This window comes from Scaptodrosophila lebanonensis, unplaced genomic scaffold (assembly GCF_003285725.1).
Source record: "Scaptodrosophila lebanonensis strain 11010-0011.00,11010-0021.00 unplaced genomic scaffold, SlebRS2 tig00000024-arrow-pilon, whole genome shotgun sequence".
Lineage (NCBI taxonomy): Eukaryota > Metazoa > Arthropoda > Insecta > Diptera > Drosophilidae > Scaptodrosophila > Scaptodrosophila lebanonensis.
In genome coordinates this window covers 16,662,768-16,682,827 of record NW_022060538.1, presented here as the reverse complement: position 1 = coordinate 16,682,827, position 20,060 = coordinate 16,662,768, and the positions used below count along the sequence as shown (strand labels likewise).

Here is a 20,060-nt window from a genome sequence, read left to right as displayed (position 1 = left end):
ATTTCTTTTGCAATATTGGTAAAACTTGAACGATGTTGCTGAGACAGAGAAACAAAACAGCACACTCTTCGTTTCTCACCGCGATGGAGCGCAGGTCAGACTGATAATTCGCATACACAGAGGAACAAGGGATGGAGTTCATGTATAATGTATGTACAGATAATTTCCTTATCAATTTATTTGCATTATTGCTATAAAAAACAAGACAAAGACCAGAGTTTCCGAGTTCGAGTCGACCATTCAATGTAGTCCCATCATTTGCAATGTCGGCAAGAATTGCGTCGTTAAAGCTGCACGGAATAGTAGTCAGCCGATTTTACGTTATGTGGACCGCCATAGAAGTCCAGCACGAATATATTCTGAATGTCCAACTCGCAGAGATAAAAATGGTGCGCTTAAATAAAAATTAAGTTAGATAAAGTAGGAGACCAATAAATGCATTTCTTTACCTTTCATCCAATTGATTGCCGCTGGATGACGCTTCTCAAACGTCGCCAGCGCATTTTTGTAGTCAGCAGCACTTGTTGAGATCTACTCGTATGTACATGAATAATATTTTAAAATTAGAAAATTATACTTTGGTTTTAAAGCGTAAAACATACCTTTCTAACCTGTCCACTAATCATAATACGCGCACAAGTGGGCTCCATAGGATCTTTGTTGTTATTCTTACAGTTTAGAGTTTGTTCGTCCGTAAACAAAAAAGTAACTTTATTGTTGCGCTGCCAGTCCGGTCCCGTAAAATCTAGATCGGTTAAGAGGAAGTGTATTTTACCAGTGGATTTGCCAGATGCGTCATTATCGTCCACGGATATAATATTGACCATAGGATAGTTTTCCACAATCGCGTTTGTTGAAATACTTCCTACCGACGCCCAATTGGCCTGATGCACCAGTTGGCGTGCTATCTTTGCATGATTCAGTTCCTGATCGCGCCTAAACTGGGCTATTATTCGTGCGTCCTGCAGCGCAGAGTAACCATAGGTGCTGGTAACGGCAGCGCTGATAAATGCGAAAATCAGCAACAGTGTTTGGCTGGTGTACATAATGCTGGACCACAAAAAAGTATTTTATTAAAAGTAGAAGTACTTTAGAAGCAGCTGTTTAATGCCGACTGAGAGGCATTTTGCCAATGAATAAGGTTTTAAAAAGATTTCTGTGCGAAGGAACTGCGCTTTGAGTGGAAAATAAATACAATGAGAATGACTTATCAAATAAACATACATACATACTATACATACATACAACTTATGTATATATTCACATTGTATACAATCCAATCAAAGGGGGTTTTTAACTTTTATCTTATTACTATAATAGGGCAAAGGGACTATCATACTCCCTGCTTTATATACTCCTTCGATTTTACCTATTTCCAATAAGACTATTAATAATGGCTGATTGTCGAATATGTGTTCATAAGAAAGCTAATTATAATAATAACAAAATTCAAAACAGCGGCATCAGATGGACTGCTATTTATTCTTCGACCTCAAATTTTTTATAAGCTAGACTGGTCGGTCCAGTATCATAATCGCATGCATACATATACATACATATTTACATAGTACATACATACCATACATATAATCTTAACTGTCTTATCATGATTGCAATGGATGGAAGCGTCACAAACCCCATTCAAATCATACATGTACATACATACATATGTACATACATATGTATGTATGTATTAGATACATTAACTTTAAAGTTTTTATGTAAATTCTTACCAAAGGTTGTGTTACTAATGCTTTCTACTCGTATCTATTCAGTCCCATGATTTCTAACACAAACAAAGAACAAGCAAACCACTTATAGGTACCTACATATGTATGTCTGTATGTATGATCTCACAATCCGCCCGCTTTGTTTCTTACATTGACCTTCGGCACTGTTCCTTTTGTGGGGTCTTACCTATATATTGTGCGTTGACTGGCTGAGTTCTTGGTCTGTCGTATTTTACCTCCAAACTGACTGGCCGACGTGCGCCTCGCTTGCTGTTATCGCCGCCTAAGCGAGCGTCACACAAAGAGACGGTTACAGCTGTTTTTTGCATACAAAACAAATGCGCATATCCCCGGCAGTTATGAAAACTGGTTCCAAAAGTGAGTAACTGGTTCCTTTCCAACCAACAGTTATACCTTCCGTTAGAATGGCATTTTCGCAGCATTAGTTTTAGATCTGTAATACCAGACACCAGTTCATTTGGAACACGACAAACAGAGGCATGTTCAATAGCTGGGCATTTAGCGTTGCCAGCTAGTTGTCAGTGTAAGCGCAGATTATATCAAGTCCGCGAACGAAAGGTGGCTGCTATGTACTAGCATTTGAAAATGGTATGGATTCATAAATTAACACTTTATTATTTATTCTTCGAATATGTTTGTTTCTTTAGGAATAGCTTTACATTTAACTTGACATTTGATTTTACTTTTAATAACCTGCACATTTATGTTTCATCGACATTAAACAATTATTGTTTTCCTTATTCTCAGTTTACTCAAAGGATGCGACTTAAATTTTTGTTTGCTTTTAAGTTTTCAGACAATTTACTTTAAATAGGTATTGGTATTATTTTAAATATTTCGTTTTTATTCTTTGGCGTCTGCATTTCAGGTGTGCGGACGTTTTTAACAATTGTTATTGTATTTGTATTTTGTTACGATTTTGTACCGTTTGTAAATTTCGTACTATTTGTTTGGTTTGTAATTAAATTACTTTTGCCATTTTCTGTTTAATGCAACTGCTTACAGTTAGATATTTGAAAAATATATCGATTCATGTAGTTAAGTTTGAATGTTTCGTTGATTTATTCACTTTGTTGAAATTTAAAGCCCTTTTATGCAAAAGGGCTTTAAATTTCAACAAAGTTATCGTTGCAATGCGCAACATAGAGCGGTTCATATAAAACTTGTTACGCTTTGCAGTTCCGCAGTTTGGTTTTAAAAACTCTAAGTTTCAGTTACAAAAATAAACTAGAAATGTATTTAATAGACAATGTTTTGAGCTGTTCAAGTAGCTTATTTGTTTCCAGAAGTAGTTCTACAACATTGATAAGTATGTGCTTGCATTATTTTAATTTCTTGATTTAGTTTGCCCTTTCTAAGTACTGTCTCTTGCTTTCTGCATACAAATCCACCCAGAAACTGCCTTTGATACATACACACACATATACATATATATAAGTGTTATTTATGGTTTTTATAAAAATTTCAGTTTGCCATACAAATATCGTTGATTATAGTAGCTAAATGCAATTAAATTATATTTAATACACATGCATGTTATTTATTCTTACATTTATTGGCAATTGCAATTTTTTCGCTGCCACTAACACTGAAGGTAGTTTTTCACATTTGGAAACAATATATATATGGTATGTTACTATACTATTATAATTTTGCTCTATGGCTAATACATACGTAAAATGATTCCTTGTGGAACAAGTTCGTTAATGGAGCCAAACACAAAAGACAAACCATTTTTTTTTTTTTTTCAATTTTAGGCTTTCAGTTTTTTTTGTGTTTTTGTTTATAGTTACGTTGATGTTGAACAATTGTGTTTAATACTTTGCATTACCTCTTGCGTATTTGCTGCTTAATCAAAGTATGTCTAATTTTTATATGTATATAATATTAATATTTTTTAAACAATTCCTTGGCGCATGAGTGATCTCGTTTTCAACATTAAATTTAGATATTCGTGAGGTTTTTACAACATCAATTTTCATAACTTTCGGGTTGTTACTTGTTTTTTGCCATAAAACAAATTTAGAATGAATTGAAAACTGTGCACATTAATTATATCGTTTCTGAATTCTTGACTAGCTTGGAAGCAAGTGTGACAAATGACCAAATAAATGGATTTGTGCCATGGAAAGGTTCAACTAAAATTAAACTTAGGAAAAGTGTAAATAAGGGCAGTTCAAATGACATCAAAAAGACTCTCGAACAGAAGAGGCGGTTGCACACCCACCCGTCGTGCATTGGTATAACATTTTAAAGCTATAATTTGCCAGCCATTACGCAGAGTCCCGTCCTTCCTCATCGACTGCGGCTCAGCTCAGCGCGCATGTGTAGCGCAGCAAGTGTTAGCGTCGCTCGTTGCTGCCACTGGCGCCACCCGCCTGCTTTCCCTGCGCCTGTTGCACCGTCTGAAGCTCGTACTGATAGTAGCAGTCGTTGCCCACATAGACAGTGCGCCAGACGCCATCCACATCTCACATTTGCCGATAAGGGGAGTGCATCTTGAGCCACTGCAGCACCAGGGAGGGGCCGCCGGCCTGTATCTCGGGCGGAATTGTGCCAAGCGGGCACTTGTCGATGTTCAAATACTTGAGATTCTGGCAGAGGGCCAGTTCATAGGGCAGTTTCTCCAGGCCCGGATTCTGATTGATATACAAATTCTCAAGGCTCTCGAGCGAGCCTATCTCCTCAGGCAGGAACTGCAGGTTATTCTCGCTTACGGAGAGATGCGTTAGGTTGCTGAGATGGCCAATGCTGCGCGGCAGTATGGTAATCTGGTTCGTCTGCAGAATTAGTCGCTGAAGCTCGTGAAGCAGTCCGATCTCGTTGGGCAGCACTTCGATACGATTCTCCTCGAGGTCGAGAATGCGCAGCTTGCGCAAATTACCAATGGTATTGGGTATTTTCTTGAGCATGTTATTGGACAGTATGAGTATCTCAAGATTTTGCAGATTCATTATGTCATCTGGCAGCTTTTGCAACGCATTGGTGGCCAGATTAAGCTCCACCATATTAACCCACGTGCCCACGTCCAGAGGCAGCGCCGTCAGCATGTTCTCCTTCATGTTCAGTTTGGTCAGGCCCTTGGCGCGTGAGAATATACCATACGGTATCTTATCAATGCGATTGTGCTCCAAATTAATGCTGTACACGTTCGTGAACTGTGCCGGTCCGCCAGTTGGATAGCTGGTGAACTGATTGCGCGACAGCGTGATAGTAGTCAGTGAGCTGAGGCTCGCCAGCATACCATCTGGCAGCTGAGTGATACCATTGCCCTCCACGTTGAACTCGTCCATGCACTTGCAGTTCTTCAGCGAGGCTGGCACGCTGGTCAGCCGATTGTAGCGCATGCCCAGCCGCACCAATGACTTCAGGTTGCCAATGCTCTCGGGTATGTCCAGCAGCTCGTTATGCTGCAGGTCCAGGGCGCTCAAATTGACGCAGTTCCCAATATCCTCCGGCAAATGCTCCAGATGATTATGCGATACATCGAGCGTGGTTAGGTTTACCAATGCGCCAATAGCACTGCCCAGTTCCCGAATTTTGTTCTCGCGCAGGCTCAGCATTGTAAGGTTGACCAGATTACGGAGCTCGTCCGCCACAGCCGTAATGCGATTGAAGCGCAGATATAGCGTTGTCAGCGAGCGCAGTCTGTATATGACCGGCGGAATCTCGGCCAACTTGTTGTGGCGCAGATCCAGCACCTTAAGTTGTGTGCAGTGCTGGAGACTCTCGGGCAGCGACGTCAACGAGTTCTCATTCAATGCCAAATTGCGCAAATTCACCAAACAGCCAATTTCTGTCGGCAGCTGGCCAATTTTGTTGCTGTATAAATATAGCTCGGTGAGGTGCACGCACTCCTTAACCGTATTGGGAATGACTGTTATGGAGGATTTGCTCAAGTCCAGTCGTTTAATACCTGCAATATACCACAAACGGGATTTGTTTATAACTATTTGGCAGGTAATAATATATTTTATAGTAAGCTACTCTTAAACGCAAACAACAGGCTTTTCGACAACCTGGTAAAGGCCGTAATTCATCATCTTATGCAAATAATAAGAACTAAATTTTTCCCATAATTTTAGTTACATTTAACTAAACAATTATTAGTATTAGCTCATAGCTAAGTGGACCCAATAAGGTGCAATATTGATACGCACCTTCGTCTCGACAGCGTTGCAACGCTTTGATCACATCCTGATCCGCCTGTATGGGTTTGCTCTTCTTGGTGGTCGGCTTCGGCTTGTTCGATTCCGGATGCTTCACTGTCACCATTTTGGGACGCGTCTCGGGCGGCATGTTGTTGCTGCCGCTGCTGCTGCAATTGTTGTCGTTGTTGTGTGGCTGATTATGGTGCCCGTTACTCTGTTGACCGTTGCTGCCGTTGTACGCCGATGCCTCAGAGTGTCCTCCGCCGCCAAAGCAATTTGTGGTTAGTGCTTCTGTAACGCCGCCTCCGCCGTTGCTTTCCCCTTGCCCTGTGGACGATAATGATGTGGTCGATGCCGTTGCACCCGCCGAGGAACACAAGTTCATAATTTTGCCCAGTGTTGCGGTCGGCGGCGACAATATGTTGCCCAGAAGTTTACCAAAACAACAACAGCCAAAAGAAAACGTAGCTGCTGCCTGCAGGAAGAAAGTGAAAGAGGGCGATATTAAATGCATTAAGTCTGATGGCCACTAAAGGCATCAATGGGACGCATTCTAACTGCCGTGGTCAGTTGGGTGGGCGCTGAATGATTGGACAGTTATATGCGTCACTTGCCCGACACACCACAAAGCACGTCATCGCTATTTGCTCAACAGGCGGGCTTAACAAACATACCAGCATTTGGCAGGCGGTACATACGGTATTTGTTTAAAATACATTTCGTCACCAATAATGGCAAACGCGATTGCTTAGTCAGTTTAATGAAGGGGCATTAATCACACACGATCCATAAAATCTAAACATTTGTTGATCAAGTTTGAAAAGGGCGTTGTTTAATAAAAATAAAACACACGTTTAACACGCCTAACTTACTAACGCTTGAGCTATTTACCCATCACCCTCGCTTACAAGAAAATAGTATTCCTGCATTGTCATGAGCATAGAATTATACGAGCATACTATACTATACTGCGCCAGTACTATCTAACTTGTTATACAAGAAATTATGGGGACTTTCTATGCTGATCAAATTAATACATAACTGCCTGCATACATATACATACATACATACATATGTACATGTGAATATAGAGTGGCGCTCAACTAAATAGATTTTAGATTCGATATGATAGTAGTTCGGAGTATTTTGAAAATCATCAAACACACATAAATGTATGTACATTCACATAGTTGTGAACTGAGCAGCAAGTTTCTAAAAAGTATGGAAGTGTTCTCACTTATTTAAGAATTTCTGCGTAAAAATAAGTTCAAAAATGTACTCTTTTTGAAAATAATAAAAAACTATTTTGTGGATTAATTGAATAGAATAGGTTCATATTTTAAAGTTTATGTTAGGAAAATAATTGTGGAGGAAGCATGTGACGTTTCAAATTTTTAAATTACATATTTAAAATTGATTAAATTGCCCATTTGCACAAAATTATCCATATACGACGATAAATCTTATGGCACTCATACACACTTAATTGTTTTGAATTTTACAAATATTTGTATTCACATTGGTCGGATGGTTTTCGATATAAATAAGTAAAGGCGATGGTTTCTTGAAAATCTTGCTAACAATTAAATTGAATTAACAAAATGATTTCAAAGTCAGAAAACGAACCGACCACTTTTAACTTTTAATTATGCAGACTTTTGAGTGAAACGAACTTAACACAAGTAAACCGTAAAAACACACCTCGCTATCCATGCTGCTATTGGAACTCAAGTTAAATGTTGAATGCGAAGAAAGCAATGGTGACCAAATTATTTACTGTAAAGAATGCGGTCACTCTATCACTCTTACTCACGCTACTAAGCAATTTGTGTGCCCGGAAATTTGTTCGTCACAATGCATGGTTTGAAGCGAAATCAAACTTTAATCAGCAACCAGGAATACCCGTCACTTTATTAAGCGTTGTTCGTCACAGAGAGGCTTGACTGTCTTACTTTTGCTTTTGTTCGGCGTTGTCTGATTAAAATGCGACACAACAAGTTGCCCATAAACATTTTCAAACTCTACGCGCAAATCAATAATTACCCAAACATGCAGACGCAAATATAAGTAGATAAGACACGCACCAATCTATCCGATATATACATACATATGTATGTATGTATGCCCATACACATAAGTATATATACATATGTATGTATGTATGTACAACGTCTGTTGTCAAAATTGTTGCTACATACTTATTTATGCTTAAAGCGTTTATTAATTTCGACCGTAACAGCATGTCCATCAAACGCCCACTCGCCACCCTCGTCTGGGCCCAGCGTGTCGAAGCAAATGTCAAGGTCAGTCTGCCATGGCAGCCAATTCCAGGAATAGCCACGAAAAAAGGTTAAAGGTGCAGTCATGGGCAGCAGCAGAAAAAACGACAATTACAATAACAGCAACCAACAGAGCGACCAATTGAGGCATAACACTTGATTGCACAGACCGCTAACGCCTTGAATCGGACCGCACACTGATTTTTAATCAAATTTAACAAGACACTTGGTCTCCAGCTCAAATTTCAAGTACATCGAAACTAATTAAAAGGTCGTTGAAGTGGAAGATGCGTCGTCGAAGTCAGCCCACGGCCTTGGAGGTCAATGGAAAAAAACGTACATATGCCGCGTGCAATGCTTGGGAAACTTCTGCGCCCCTCTTCTACTTCTCCATTGAACGATACAGCCACAAAAAAGTCAAGTGATCAACAAAAGGAGGCAGTGCCTGATTCTGATGCTGATTCATTCAAATTCCCATTGCCCATTCTTTACTTTACTTTTGTTTGATAATTATGGCGCATTACTGTTGTTGTTGTTGTCAGTCGGTCGCATAAATTTGGTTCTGGTTGTTGTTGTTGTGGCTGTCCGCTAAAAGAGGAAACAAAGCGAATGCACGCACACACCTACATATGTATGTACATTCATATGAATGCAAAGAAAAAGACGCCCACACACAAACATACATATTTGTACTTACATACTTATGTACACATTGTAGGGTAGGGTAGGACTGCATTTCTTACAACAAATTTCAATAAAAGCATACAATTGATTGTGATTGCTGAAATTTTGCAACTGGTGTTTATCTATTCTTCATTTTATTTTTGCGCAAACACACAATACACACACGCACACACACACTATACGACTGGCACTCATTGCTTATCTTAACTATTATTTCGTAACTAGCACCTTAATATGTCCTCGGTTGCTTCAGCATGCTGCACTTTAACGACAATTTAATGACAAATTACTTCACACTGCTCTTGTTGTTGCTCAGAACAACAAATGTTTTATGATTACTGCGATGTTCAAGTGTGACCGAACATTACTTTTGTAAAAATGAACGCGCGCCAAGTGACCGACAGCCTAAGAAGAGTTGCCACATCGATGCAGGTGGGTTACTGTCACGAATACTGGTTGGTGTACAGGGAATCAAGTGCACCTGCACTTGACGTTCGAGTTTAGCAATTTGCAATGCAAATTAAACTGTAAATGTCTAGCATGTATGCACGAAAAAGGTAGAACATGATGTCGATTCCAGCCACAACGTTCACTGCAGTAATTGTATAGAGTGAGAAGTGGAAGCGGGGCAAGCAACTGTCGTACTAACTGTTCAAATGGCGACATTTAAGGTCTGCGTGGTGTAGGTCGTCAAGAATTTCCAGTGACTGGCAACGACACCGCAGAATCCCACACAAGCAACTAAATTTTTAGATGTTTTATAAAAATGTCCTACAATCTACAAATCGCCGCAATGTATGCTACAAAACTTAGCCACAATCCGTCACACACACGCACGGGCACCGCAGCATGCAGACACTCGCACACACACACAGACAGACACTAAGCACATAATATGTATGTATATACATATTTACATTAAATTGTTATACATAATTTATGTTGCGCACTTTGCACCCACAATGCAGAATGCAATGTCAATATTTGATTGGAAAGATGGATGTGATTAATGAAGAACAAACCTGCTTTAACTTTGCAGCGCGGGAGGCTTTCGTTGCCCTTGATTTTTGGTAAATGTTTAGCACTTTTCTTAACTGCTTGCCTGCGCTTTCTGTCGTCGCTGTTGTCTGGGAATTTGCAACCTTCGGGGACGTTCAAGATACGTTCTTTACTTTCACAAGACTTCACTGATATTTTACAATTTTTATTTATTTTTTGATATTATGCTTCCGCGCTACAAAAATTCGCACACGAAGGGGACAGATTAAAATTCAGCGAATTGCAAAAAAATATATACTTTTTGTTACGGTATTGACGTGATGTTACAACAGTTGAGCCAGAGAGTTGGGTTACACATAAATACACAAGCAGCTATATATCCTGGCAAGCTACGGACTCCTACGAAGTTTGACACATGCGCCTAAAAGCATACGAGCGCCATCTGGCGGCCGTTCAGCCATTTTGCTTGAATCCGCAGCTGTTGGGCCACAGTTCCATCTGCTGGAGCTGGTCGTCGGTTATGAACTCACAAGCCCGCCGTGCTATAATCCGGTAGGCTGTGTAGAGCGAATTGGTGAGATCGGGGATCCAGGAATCAGCATGGTTTAGTGCGTACTTACCCGTCTGGTACTTGCAGTTATAGATGTGCATAACGCAGCTGCTCGCAAAGGTGCGCAGGGAGCCGTGGTATATGGCACAGACCACATTGTAGTACGAGGGACAGACGTCAGGACACTTTTTGGGCCCTGCCAGAAAATTGTGTAGAGTGTTATTTGAGGGTCAAAAATAATTTGTTCACAATTTCACGCACCCTGCCAGGCATGCAACTGACCACAGGTGGGACTGATGGCAGCTATGAGTAGAAGTAGACTGATTCCTGCATTGTTGCCTTGGAGGAAGCTCCAGGATGTCATTCTGTTGGTTCGATGCTATAAGCTATATTAAAATCGAAACTCAGTTTTCAAAATATATTTCATTTGTTTCTCCGTTCAGTTTTTATTTGCTTACAAAAATTGTGTCAACATGTATACAAGGTAGTTGAGTAAATATACAAGTATACGAGTGCATACAAATATATACCAAGCGAAAATGATTGTGTGAATGTCGACACGGGCCCGATTTTGTTGATATTAAGCATCGAACTGTCACTGAACTTATATAATATTCCCGTACCATGTGCATCAGTATCGTATTTATAGCGACACATGTTCCTGGATGTGGACCTACCTGCATAGCACAGCAGGAGCAGGTCGCGCACAGCGGCCTACACGATGTCGCCAAACTGAGAAAAAAACATTCAAAATTTCTTAGTGTGAAGCAGTGAAAAATGTGGAAAGTTTCTAAAAGTAATGTAGATAAACATAATACAAGTTCTTTGTGGATATACGCTCTGGCACATAAGTAATGATTCAACAATAAGAAGGATTAAGTCATATATCCTAGTTTTCCAATAGCTATTTTAAGAAATTTATAATATTTTTGATCAGAATTATTCTACCTCAGCATAACCATAAATTACTACTTCTAAATGAGGCTTTGGGTCATTAGGTGAATGGCTAATATATGAATTGCTTTCTTAACCATCTTATTCATAGGTCCATAGAGAGAGATAGTGGTTTCGTAATTAAACTTATTGCTCGCTTTAAACAATTTCATTTTAACTTCGTTAATTTTATCCAGCATAGTTGTTGAATTGAATTTTATTTGAAAAATGCTTGCAAAACGGATATAATACCTTACAAAATTCTTTTTTATTAATAGCTGTTTGGATGGCTATTTTCGTGGTTTTTGTTAAATATTTAGTTGTTCCAAGAAGTCTAAATATCCTTTGGATAAAGGGAACAATTGTGCATACCTTTTAGATAATCTAAAGATAAGGAGAAAGACTCGCTGCTAGACGAGTGACTCACGCAGTTAACTTTGTGGAGTTCTTAATCCTATACTAATTCACCGACACTCGACTCCATTCTTATAAACAACAAGTACTTACCTTCTCGCCTTCTACACGCATGTAGGTCCAATTCGCACTTGTTTCTAAAGTTGCAGAATATGTCCATTCCCTGGCGGCGTGTGTTACCACAGACGATGTTTATTTCCGTGGTACAAATGGTATTGCATTGCTGACCCAAAACTATTCCGCTAAAAGTCAGAAGTACTAGTAAGCCGGCGAGCAAATTCATTTTGGAGAAAGAGCACGTAATATGAGTTCCGGGACACTTGACGTTTTAATATATAGTAGAAACTGCTTAAATCTTGCAACTAAAGCTGTGCTCTGCTTTAATAGTCGCTTTTGTAATGCCTCCGAAAGGCAATAACCTTAAAACGATTAAATAACAATAACATAATTGATGAACATATTTTTATACTCTGTACATAAAATGTCCTTATACTATATGAATACGCAGAAAAGGTGTATTTTGGAATTTCCCTCCCTCCCCTCTCTCCCCCTCAAATCGTAACTCCCGTAATTCTTGGAATTTCGAACTCAAACTTGGGAAATACCCCTAATCCGTATGCCAAGTTTCATCATGATAGACCGATTTAACAAGAAGTTATATCCATAAAAATATTTGCTGCTGCAGCGCTGCCCCCAGCTGTTGTTGATGTTGGTGCTTTGGTTGACTGCAAACATGTTTACACAGACACGAATAGATGCGCATAGGCATTCATACACTCACATAGATGCAATTGCTTTGTATATGTGCGAGAGAGGTAAAATTTTTTTTTTAATTTTCTTAATTATTTTAATTTTGTAGAATTATTGTAAACACAGAGTATTTCAAAGACGGGACACCCGACTTTAGTTTGTTTTACTTGTCATTAATAAAAAATAAAAAACTTTTTGATTAAGATAAAGATTGTTTTTTGCTGAACCTTTTCCATGGGAAAAGCTGTTCAAACACAGACGGATTTAAAAGGTTCTTCAAAATAATCGGGGAAGGCAAACAAAAAAAACAAAAAACAAAAAAAAAATTGTGAATTGTAAAGGCCTTAGTTGAATCTCAACTGATGGAGTGTCAATATGAATATTTTAATTAAACGTTACTTGTAAAATGCTTTATAAGAAAAAATATACAAAATACGATCCTGCCGTTACAAGGTATAGCCAATCCAAATAACTTGTTTCTTATATTCTCTGTGGAGATAGTAGTAATTCCCTTTCCATGAACCGATTGTTCATTCTAAGAGACAGCATATGCTGTCTTGATGCGTGTTTTTAAACTCTGTTTTGATACAATACTTATATTTTCACTTATGATGGTTTTAACTTTTTAGCTTACCTGTTGAAGTGATGCGTCATATTAGCATATGTCTTAATACAATAATACTATAACAATTATTTACTCAAGTGTTGCAATGCATGCTTATTTTACTGCGAGAAAAATTAAGTAATTGTTCCAAGCTAGCTTACAAAATAGTCTTATATGCCTATAGATTATAGTAGATGTAAATGGTGTTATAATAATATATATCTTTCTTCTTTGACAAGTTTGCTGCATTCAAAAAAATTAGTCCCCTTTTGTAGCACTACCTTGTGAGGTTTCTGAATGTCGATGGAAGAGACTAAAGAAAAAACTAGAAAAGTAGCAATTTAAATAATAAATAAATAAATAAATAGCCTCATTTAGTTTTCATTTTTGCAGAGCATTAATATTAGTCTGAATATTTAATTAAAAATAAATTCAATGAAGGCTTAGTCTAGGCATGAAAAGTAGATTTTAAATGACATCAAACAGTAGTTGCATTGCAGGCGCCAGCTTGAGGTTCTCCCACATAAGCTGGAAAAGGAAATTTACGTTAATTAAAAAAATACTCAAGGCTTATGGATTACTTTATACCGTGTCCCCTTTTACATGCATAGCTGTCCAATACGCAGCGGTTTGAAAAAGTGCGGTAGCGAATATCAGAGCTGCCTTCAGTATCATTCGTATAAGGGAATGCGGCACACACTGGCTGATATATGAACGTACAGATGTCACTGCAACGCTCCTGACATTGTTCCTGGGTGGTGGCCACCATTTCTACAGGCAATCGCAAGATAATTGAACGAATCAGGAATCCAAATAAGACGTCACTCACCAGGCAGGCAGCGGTTCACACGTGTGCAATTTTCGGAGGCAAAGATGCAGCCATTCTGGAATACACGACACTTCTCGTCCACAATGCTCCACACATAGTCCTTGTAGTACGGATTGCAACGGAATCGCAAAAGGCAGTTGTCAGAACAGTCTGACGGTGTAGCTTGAGTCGACAGGCATATGCTGCAAAGCAGGCCAATAAAAAGCGGGAGCTTCCACATACTGGGGTGTCGATAGTGCGCGATTAAAAATATAGTCGAGCAGTACGGCATTTTTATAGCGTGTCTAGTCCAAACAATCCACAGAGCCCGTGCTATTCATAAAGTACGCAGATGTTGCGAAAGTATTTCATTTGACCAGAAACGTGATATAAATTGGTTTTGTTTTAAACAGTGTTGTGGCCGTATGGCTGATTATTCATATATACATGATTTAATTAAATTTGAATAACTACGTTTTGGAAAACACCCGCCATTTACGAAAAACTTCCCACATCTGTGCACAGATGGGCATCTAAATAGTGGCACACTTTTCAAATATTTAGGGCTAATATTTGAATATAAATTGTATGCATTTTAACATAAAATAATACATTTTCTAGGTTTTAGAAAATCGAACAAGCCCGACAGTAAAATACCCTGTATGAATTAATTAATTTAATTAAATAAAAAATATTCAATACATAAATGTACAGTTTCATCATCCGAATAATTTACATCAGAATCGTGTCTATGCATGTTTATATGCGTGTAGGTATGCATTACATAAATAAGTCAAAGCAGCAACAACAAAAGCTGCGGGCAGAGCCTGGGCAGAGATTAAATGCATGGCTACAAATTTCTTTATAATTGACTTATCATGATTTGTCATACGGACCAAATTTGCCAAATTTGAAATCAAAATTCCAAGAATAACGGGAGTTACAGAAAATCATTAATTGCGGGCGAGTGGGTGTGCATAAGAAAAAAAACACATAACTCGGCCTTTCTCGGACTTAGGAGAATCTAGTTCTTACACTTTCTGAGATTCTTGGGTTCATACAGACGGACGGACAGACGGACGGACACACGCAAGTATAATGAGTCCGTATTTCATTACGATTGGTTAATTATGAAAAAGTTATAGCCTTAATATATTCTCTGCCGAAACTCTGCCCGCAGCTGTTGTTGTTGCTGCTGCTTTGACTTATTCCTGTACTGCATATATACACGCATATATGTAGATACTCATAGACACCATGATGTAAATGTATGCTGTTGAAACTGTATATAAGCATGTCTTCATTTTTGTATGTATGGATTCAATATTTTTTATTTAATTAATAAATTTAATTTTTTTAAATAATTTTTTTAAATAATTTTTTTAAATTTTATTTTATTTTTTTTTGTGTACAGTGTATTTCACTGTCGGCTTGCTCGACTGTGGCGTTGTCTCTTGTCTTACATTAAGAATTAAGGAAACTGGAAAAAGTCAACCACTTTTGCAAAAACTAAGGCTATTGACCTAAATGGGGGTTTCCAGTAATCATGCAAACGTGTTCTTATCTGTGATCGTTGCGTGTGTGTTTTTATATATTTGCGCAGTATTTTAATATTGTTTTCATAACAAAATACGATTGCTCTGAATGTACGAATTAACCCGATTATACCGGGCTACGAGTATGCCGAAGTAATAGCGAACAATGGGAATTGTTGTATGTGTGTGCGAGTTATGTTTGCTAATTCATTAATATGTATCAATATCAATATTGCATATTGGTGTCATTGGAGCAATTGTAAATTAAACCGCATAGATCAGTGGTAGGTCGAGTAGTGTAGGTGGAGTCGCCGGCCCCATCTTAAAGATTAGAAAATTTCAATACTTTCAATTAAATGCATTTATACTTTACAAAAATATTTTCCAATGGAACAATATTCAATCATTGCAAGGAACACTGGTTTTTAAAACGAAACTTTCTGCTGTTTTCAAAAAAAACTTCAATAAATTTATGAGGCCTGGCAACGATCAACTAGCTAGCAGGAATATTGAGAGTTTGCTCCACAGGAGTAATATTGAAATTTTAAAGTTCTTAAAGATTAAAGACATAAAAAAATAAACTTATAATTATTTACCTTATACCAAATCATGCTAGTAGCTCCAAAAGCTTAAGTTTGATGAATAGTTTTGACGTAAAAATCATGCAATTAAGAATTGGAAACTAAATAGATTCGAGTATACTGCCATGAAAACGTACAGATTTTATTTCGAAGTAAGCTACTCTATTTGTAACAGCTTAGAAAAAGTTTTCAGTCAGTTCTAAAAAATACTACACACGTTCTACATGTTCTCCATCAGTCTTCAATTGACTGCTCTTGTAATATGAAATGTTTTCTATTTTGCTCTCCGATTTTCATTATTTTCAATGTGAGTTAAATCATGGTTTCTTGATTGTTTGAGCTACTAAGGTACGCATATTGTAGGAAGAATAGGCTAGGACAGATTTCCAAAGCCGATGTTTAACTCGGCTGGTTATGCGCGCTATACTTCTCGAAGGTATACAAATTCATTCGTGATCGTTAATCTAATCCCAATTTCAAACAAATATATTATCATGTGCCAATGTGTTATTGAGTTTCCTTGGATAGCTACTAGATAACATTCTTTCCTCATATCAAAAATATTGTTTTTATATTCTTTCTCTCTGAGGTATGTATAAAAATTGTTTATCGACTTAATTTTAATTTATTCCAACTATAGAATACGAAATAATCATTTTAAGTATCTTGTAATCATTTTCCAATTTGCATAATTGGGATATTGTGTTATACAATTTCCAATCTTTTTGAAGTACCAACTCCTGGCAATTCTATCTTTATTCAATATTAAGTAAGTATGGACATGACATTTGTTGCATATTATAACTATTGTAACATCTTCCATAGCTTTCTATCTTTGCTTTTGGATGTGTATTTTCTCTTTATTTATTGCTACATCGATCAATGGAGCGTACCATCAAAAACTGTTCTAATTGAAACTAATATATGGAATTTGCTTATATTAATCTTAAATACGATTAACATATTAAAACTACTTAAAACAAATTGCTTTTGACTCACTTGTGGGGTTTCAAGACAGTTTCTTAGTCCACAGGTAGTGTATTAATTTCAGCTTTCTTCAAGTTCAAACAAAAGTACATAATCTGAAATATAGGCCAACTATATATAAATGTAGATGTTTTTATTTAAGATCATTTAACAGATGATAGCTTTGTAGCTTACGCACCTTTATCTGATCATACTCTGCTGACAATTTCAATAATTTCTTCATGCATACAAGAAATAGATTCGATTCATATAGATTCGAGCCACAATTACGCTTTCTATTGAAAGGAATTGAAAACATATAAACATTTGAATTTAATGCTTTTGAAATTAAGTTTCTAAAATGTTTTGTGTTTGTGCAGATGATGAAGATAACAATTCTTTAATATTCTATATCTTTTTAATTGGAACGTAACGCGCTGCTTGATTTTGTAGCAAAATAAACAAAATTCTATCTCACATGATTTCACCAGTTTGCAGAATGTATATTTTTAAAACAACATGAAGATTATTGTAACATCTTTCGAGGAAAACGAAATGAACTATTTGATTTGTTTAAAATAAATAATAATAAATAATAATAAGTAATAATAATAATATGAAAACACGAGACAGCTTACATCTTTAATAAAATCGGAACTAAAAGCTATAACTTGTCTCTTAAATAAGCAGACTGCAGTGCTAAGACAACAACCGCAAACCGCAAATTTTTATAATTATGCTCTTTACATCTGTGGGAGTAATTATTATAACTTAACTTTCTGCAACGATTATTTGCAGTCAGCAGTTGATTGTTGCCACATTTTCGAGGCGTGTCGAGAAGGTGGCGCTTGACCCGACGAGCATCACAGTCAAAGGCCAAAAACATAAGGTTCAGATACACTATAGCACAATACAAAAGTACACTAAGTTGCATTTTGGAGAGTTACTCAACACAAACTAGAGAAGAAATACACGTAGATGTACTTTTTCCACTTATTCCTTGAATTAATTAGTGCCAGAAAATGTTGTATTATACCCTGCACCTAAACCATTAAATTGTTGATTATCCATTTCACCTTGCGATTAATTGAAAGCGAACCACTGTTGAATCGTACCAGTTTCCAGAGCATTGAGGTGTGTGGGCTCCATTGCACTTGGCCAATTGGCCACTTGTTGTGGCTAAAAGCGGAGAAAGATCTTCTTGAGTGCGTTAATCGATGCAAAGCCTGAAGCTTTTTGAAAGTCATTGAGTGTTGTTACGCAGGTTTCCTGTTTTGCTTTTTCTTGTTTTTTTTTTGTCTTCTTTTTTATCTTTGGCTTTGCTGTTCACATTTCGAAAGTAAAATCTACGCATAACTATGTTTATTTTTGATTGACTTTGCCGCTTGAAAGTGCTACACTTTGGACCGAAATCAAAATCCGCAAGTGTTGCTGCCATAAATCTTTCCCAGATACAGGTACGATCGCTGCCTTCCCCGTTCAACTGTCTGTCCCTGTCCATGTGTCTGTCTGTCAGTCATTTGGGCGACATTTGTATGGTTTTGGGCCGTCTGAGACGCCCACTCGTTGTACACTGGGCTTGGACAATCAACAACGCGCGAATGAGATTAATGTGTTTTCTTTTCTTGCTGCTTCATGTTTATTTATTTAGGGTTAGCTGCAGGCAAGAAACGGTGGCTTTCAATAATTATTAATGATGTAATTAGTAAATGTAATGTATGCGTTCGGTAATTTGTTTCGGTCTTTGTCGAGGAGGCTGTTGTGTTTGTGGTCTTCCCTTGGAACACATTTCTTCTGCCTCTTGTTTCGTAAAGCAAATTTTTGGCTTGCGACCCGTGCTGGCATCAACAAATCGATAAAGTTGCTTTGTGGGCTTGTTGCCATCCAATTTTATCTTCCGCTGTAGACGGAAAACACGTAATGACAGATATTTCTTTAGCTGCTCTAATTGAAGATGCAATAGAAGATCGGATTACGGTATTTGTGGCAAGCGCTGGCCGACCCCTTATTGTTGCGACACTGCTCTGTAGAGCGGGTAGTGAGGCACCACCATGCTGTACTATATGGCTAACATTGCCCCTTGGACAACGTCTAGCAAAATGGCGTTGTGCCCATTCCCGTCTGTCTTTAAAGGGTTATCGAATTGATTCGTGCCATGAAACTATTGGTATGAATAATTGTTATCGCTCCATACACTGTCGAGGTTCGCCCTTAACACTCGTACACCATTTATATGGAGCTATGTTGAATCTGATTTGCATTATACAGCTAATTAAATGCTCCTAGTGCCAATTGCTTTTTTGAATATTGGGGAAACCCAACTCCGCAAGCACAATTAAATTTTGAAAAGTTTTTAATTTAATTTAAGACATGGTTTAATAAAAACTCTTTATGTCTGTTTTAAATAACTTAGTTGCTATTTGATTTGATTAGCGCTTCCAAATTGACAAAAGAAAGAAATAATGTTGATTTTCTTTACTACAAGTATGGTAGTCCATTGTGTTAAGCTATTAGGGAATTAAAATACAAAAATTACCTCGGGTTGAACTGTGCTTTTCTGCTTTCACATTGAGTTTACAATAATTGTAAAGAAATTGATTGCATCAAGAATTTTTAAAGAGCATATGTACATATCTTGCACACGTTTAATATTCAGGAAAACTTTTGTAATTTTTTGTCGTAATATATGCATAAAATGAACAGCTGTTCTTTAACAATCTGGCATTATTTCTGTATTTAAAATGTTGGGCATCAACTATATAAGCTCATCAACAAGTGGTTGGGACATAACACAAGCAATATCTCCTCACGTTCGGATCCAATTTCTCACATATACAAGTAAATAATCGCGCAATGAAAGTTTTTATTGCTTTCTTAATTCTTCTGAGCTGCTGCCAATGGGGGCTGGCAAACAATTTGAGGGGCAAACGCTGTAATTTTGCATGTCCCTATAACTTAGAGCCCGTTTGTGGGGAGGCGAAGCGAGGGCAGCAGACTCTTAACTGTATATTTAATAATTTTTGTGAAATGCGACGAAGTCGGTGCCTGAATAATT

General features: G+C 37.6%; 4 protein-coding genes and 1 long non-coding RNA gene across 5 annotated transcripts; 1 reads left to right on the top strand and 4 right to left on the bottom strand.

Moving 5' to 3' along the window:
• Window positions 1-137: 137 nt before the first annotated feature.
• LOC115621109 (protein CREG1) lies at window positions 138-2,072 on the bottom strand. The gene is made up of 4 exons (XM_030514651.1): window positions 1,918-2,072; window positions 603-1,050; window positions 450-531; window positions 138-394 (listed from the first exon to the last, which is right to left on the bottom strand). The coding sequence occupies exons 2-4, from the start codon at window positions 1,044-1,046 to the stop codon at window positions 285-287; spliced, it is 636 nt and encodes a 211-aa protein (XP_030370511.1). The 5' UTR covers window positions 1,047-1,050; window positions 1,918-2,072; the 3' UTR covers window positions 138-284.
• A 1,169-nt stretch (window positions 2,073-3,241) lies between these two features.
• Window positions 3,242-9,196, bottom strand: LOC115620457 (leucine-rich repeat protein soc-2 homolog). Its single transcript, XM_030513687.1, has 3 exons — window positions 9,094-9,196; window positions 5,912-6,377; window positions 3,242-5,667 (listed from the first exon to the last, which is right to left on the bottom strand). Exons 2-3 carry the CDS (start codon window positions 6,285-6,287, stop codon window positions 4,223-4,225), a joined length of 1,821 nt encoding a protein of 606 aa, XP_030369547.1. The 5' UTR covers window positions 6,288-6,377; window positions 9,094-9,196; the 3' UTR covers window positions 3,242-4,222.
• A 1,121-nt stretch (window positions 9,197-10,317) lies between these two features.
• Window positions 10,318-10,778, bottom strand: LOC115620390. Its single transcript, XM_030513597.1, has 3 exons — window positions 10,676-10,778; window positions 10,485-10,610; window positions 10,318-10,421 (listed from the first exon to the last, which is right to left on the bottom strand). The coding sequence occupies exons 1-3, from the start codon at window positions 10,776-10,778 to the stop codon at window positions 10,318-10,320; spliced, it is 333 nt and encodes a 110-aa protein (XP_030369457.1).
• Window positions 10,779-13,488: 2,710 nt separating this feature from the next.
• Window positions 13,489-14,256, bottom strand: LOC115621476. Its single transcript, XM_030515136.1, has 3 exons — window positions 13,945-14,256; window positions 13,704-13,886; window positions 13,489-13,643 (listed from the first exon to the last, which is right to left on the bottom strand). Exons 1-3 carry the CDS (start codon window positions 14,213-14,215, stop codon window positions 13,594-13,596), a joined length of 504 nt encoding a protein of 167 aa, XP_030370996.1. The 5' UTR covers window positions 14,216-14,256; the 3' UTR covers window positions 13,489-13,593.
• Window positions 14,257-16,304: 2,048 nt separating this feature from the next.
• LOC115621477 lies at window positions 16,305-16,757 on the top strand. Its single transcript, XR_003995266.1, has 3 exons — window positions 16,305-16,346; window positions 16,403-16,628; window positions 16,680-16,757. It is a non-coding gene; the product is annotated as an uncharacterized LOC115621477 (long non-coding RNA).
• The last annotated feature ends 3,303 nt before the right edge of the window (window positions 16,758-20,060 follow it).

Coding starts and splice junctions, on each gene's coding strand:
- LOC115621109 (XM_030514651.1), bottom strand. CDS start 1,046: ATGTACACCAGCCAAACACTGTTGCTGATTTTCGCATTTATCAGCGCT. Junction 532..602: donor TTAGTGGACAGGTTAGAAAG/GTATGTTTTACG, acceptor ACATACGAGTAG/ATCTCAACAAGTGCTGCTGA. Junction 395..449: donor GGCAATCAATTGGATGAAAG/GTAAAGAAATGC, acceptor TTTTTATTTAAG/CGCACCATTTTTATCTCTGC.
- LOC115620457 (XM_030513687.1), bottom strand. CDS start 6,287: ATGAACTTGTGTTCCTCGGCGGGTGCAACGGCATCGACCACATCATTA. Junction 5,668..5,911: donor GCAACGCTGTCGAGACGAAG/GTGCGTATCAAT, acceptor GGTATATTGCAG/GTATTAAACGACTGGACTTG.
- LOC115620390 (XM_030513597.1), bottom strand. CDS start 10,778: ATGACATCCTGGAGCTTCCTCCAAGGCAACAATGCAGGAATCAGTCTA. Junction 10,611..10,675: donor TCAGTTGCATGCCTGGCAGG/GTGCGTGAAATT, acceptor ATTTTCTGGCAG/GGCCCAAAAAGTGTCCTGAC. Junction 10,422..10,484: donor TAACTGCAAGTACCAGACGG/GTAAGTACGCAC, acceptor CGCTCTACACAG/CCTACCGGATTATAGCACGG.
- LOC115621476 (XM_030515136.1), bottom strand. CDS start 14,215: ATGCCGTACTGCTCGACTATATTTTTAATCGCGCACTATCGACACCCC. Junction 13,887..13,944: donor TGTGAACCGCTGCCTGCCTG/GTGAGTGACGTC, acceptor GATTGCCTGTAG/AAATGGTGGCCACCACCCAG. Junction 13,644..13,703: donor TGCATGTAAAAGGGGACACG/GTATAAAGTAAT, acceptor TTCCTTTTCCAG/CTTATGTGGGAGAACCTCAA.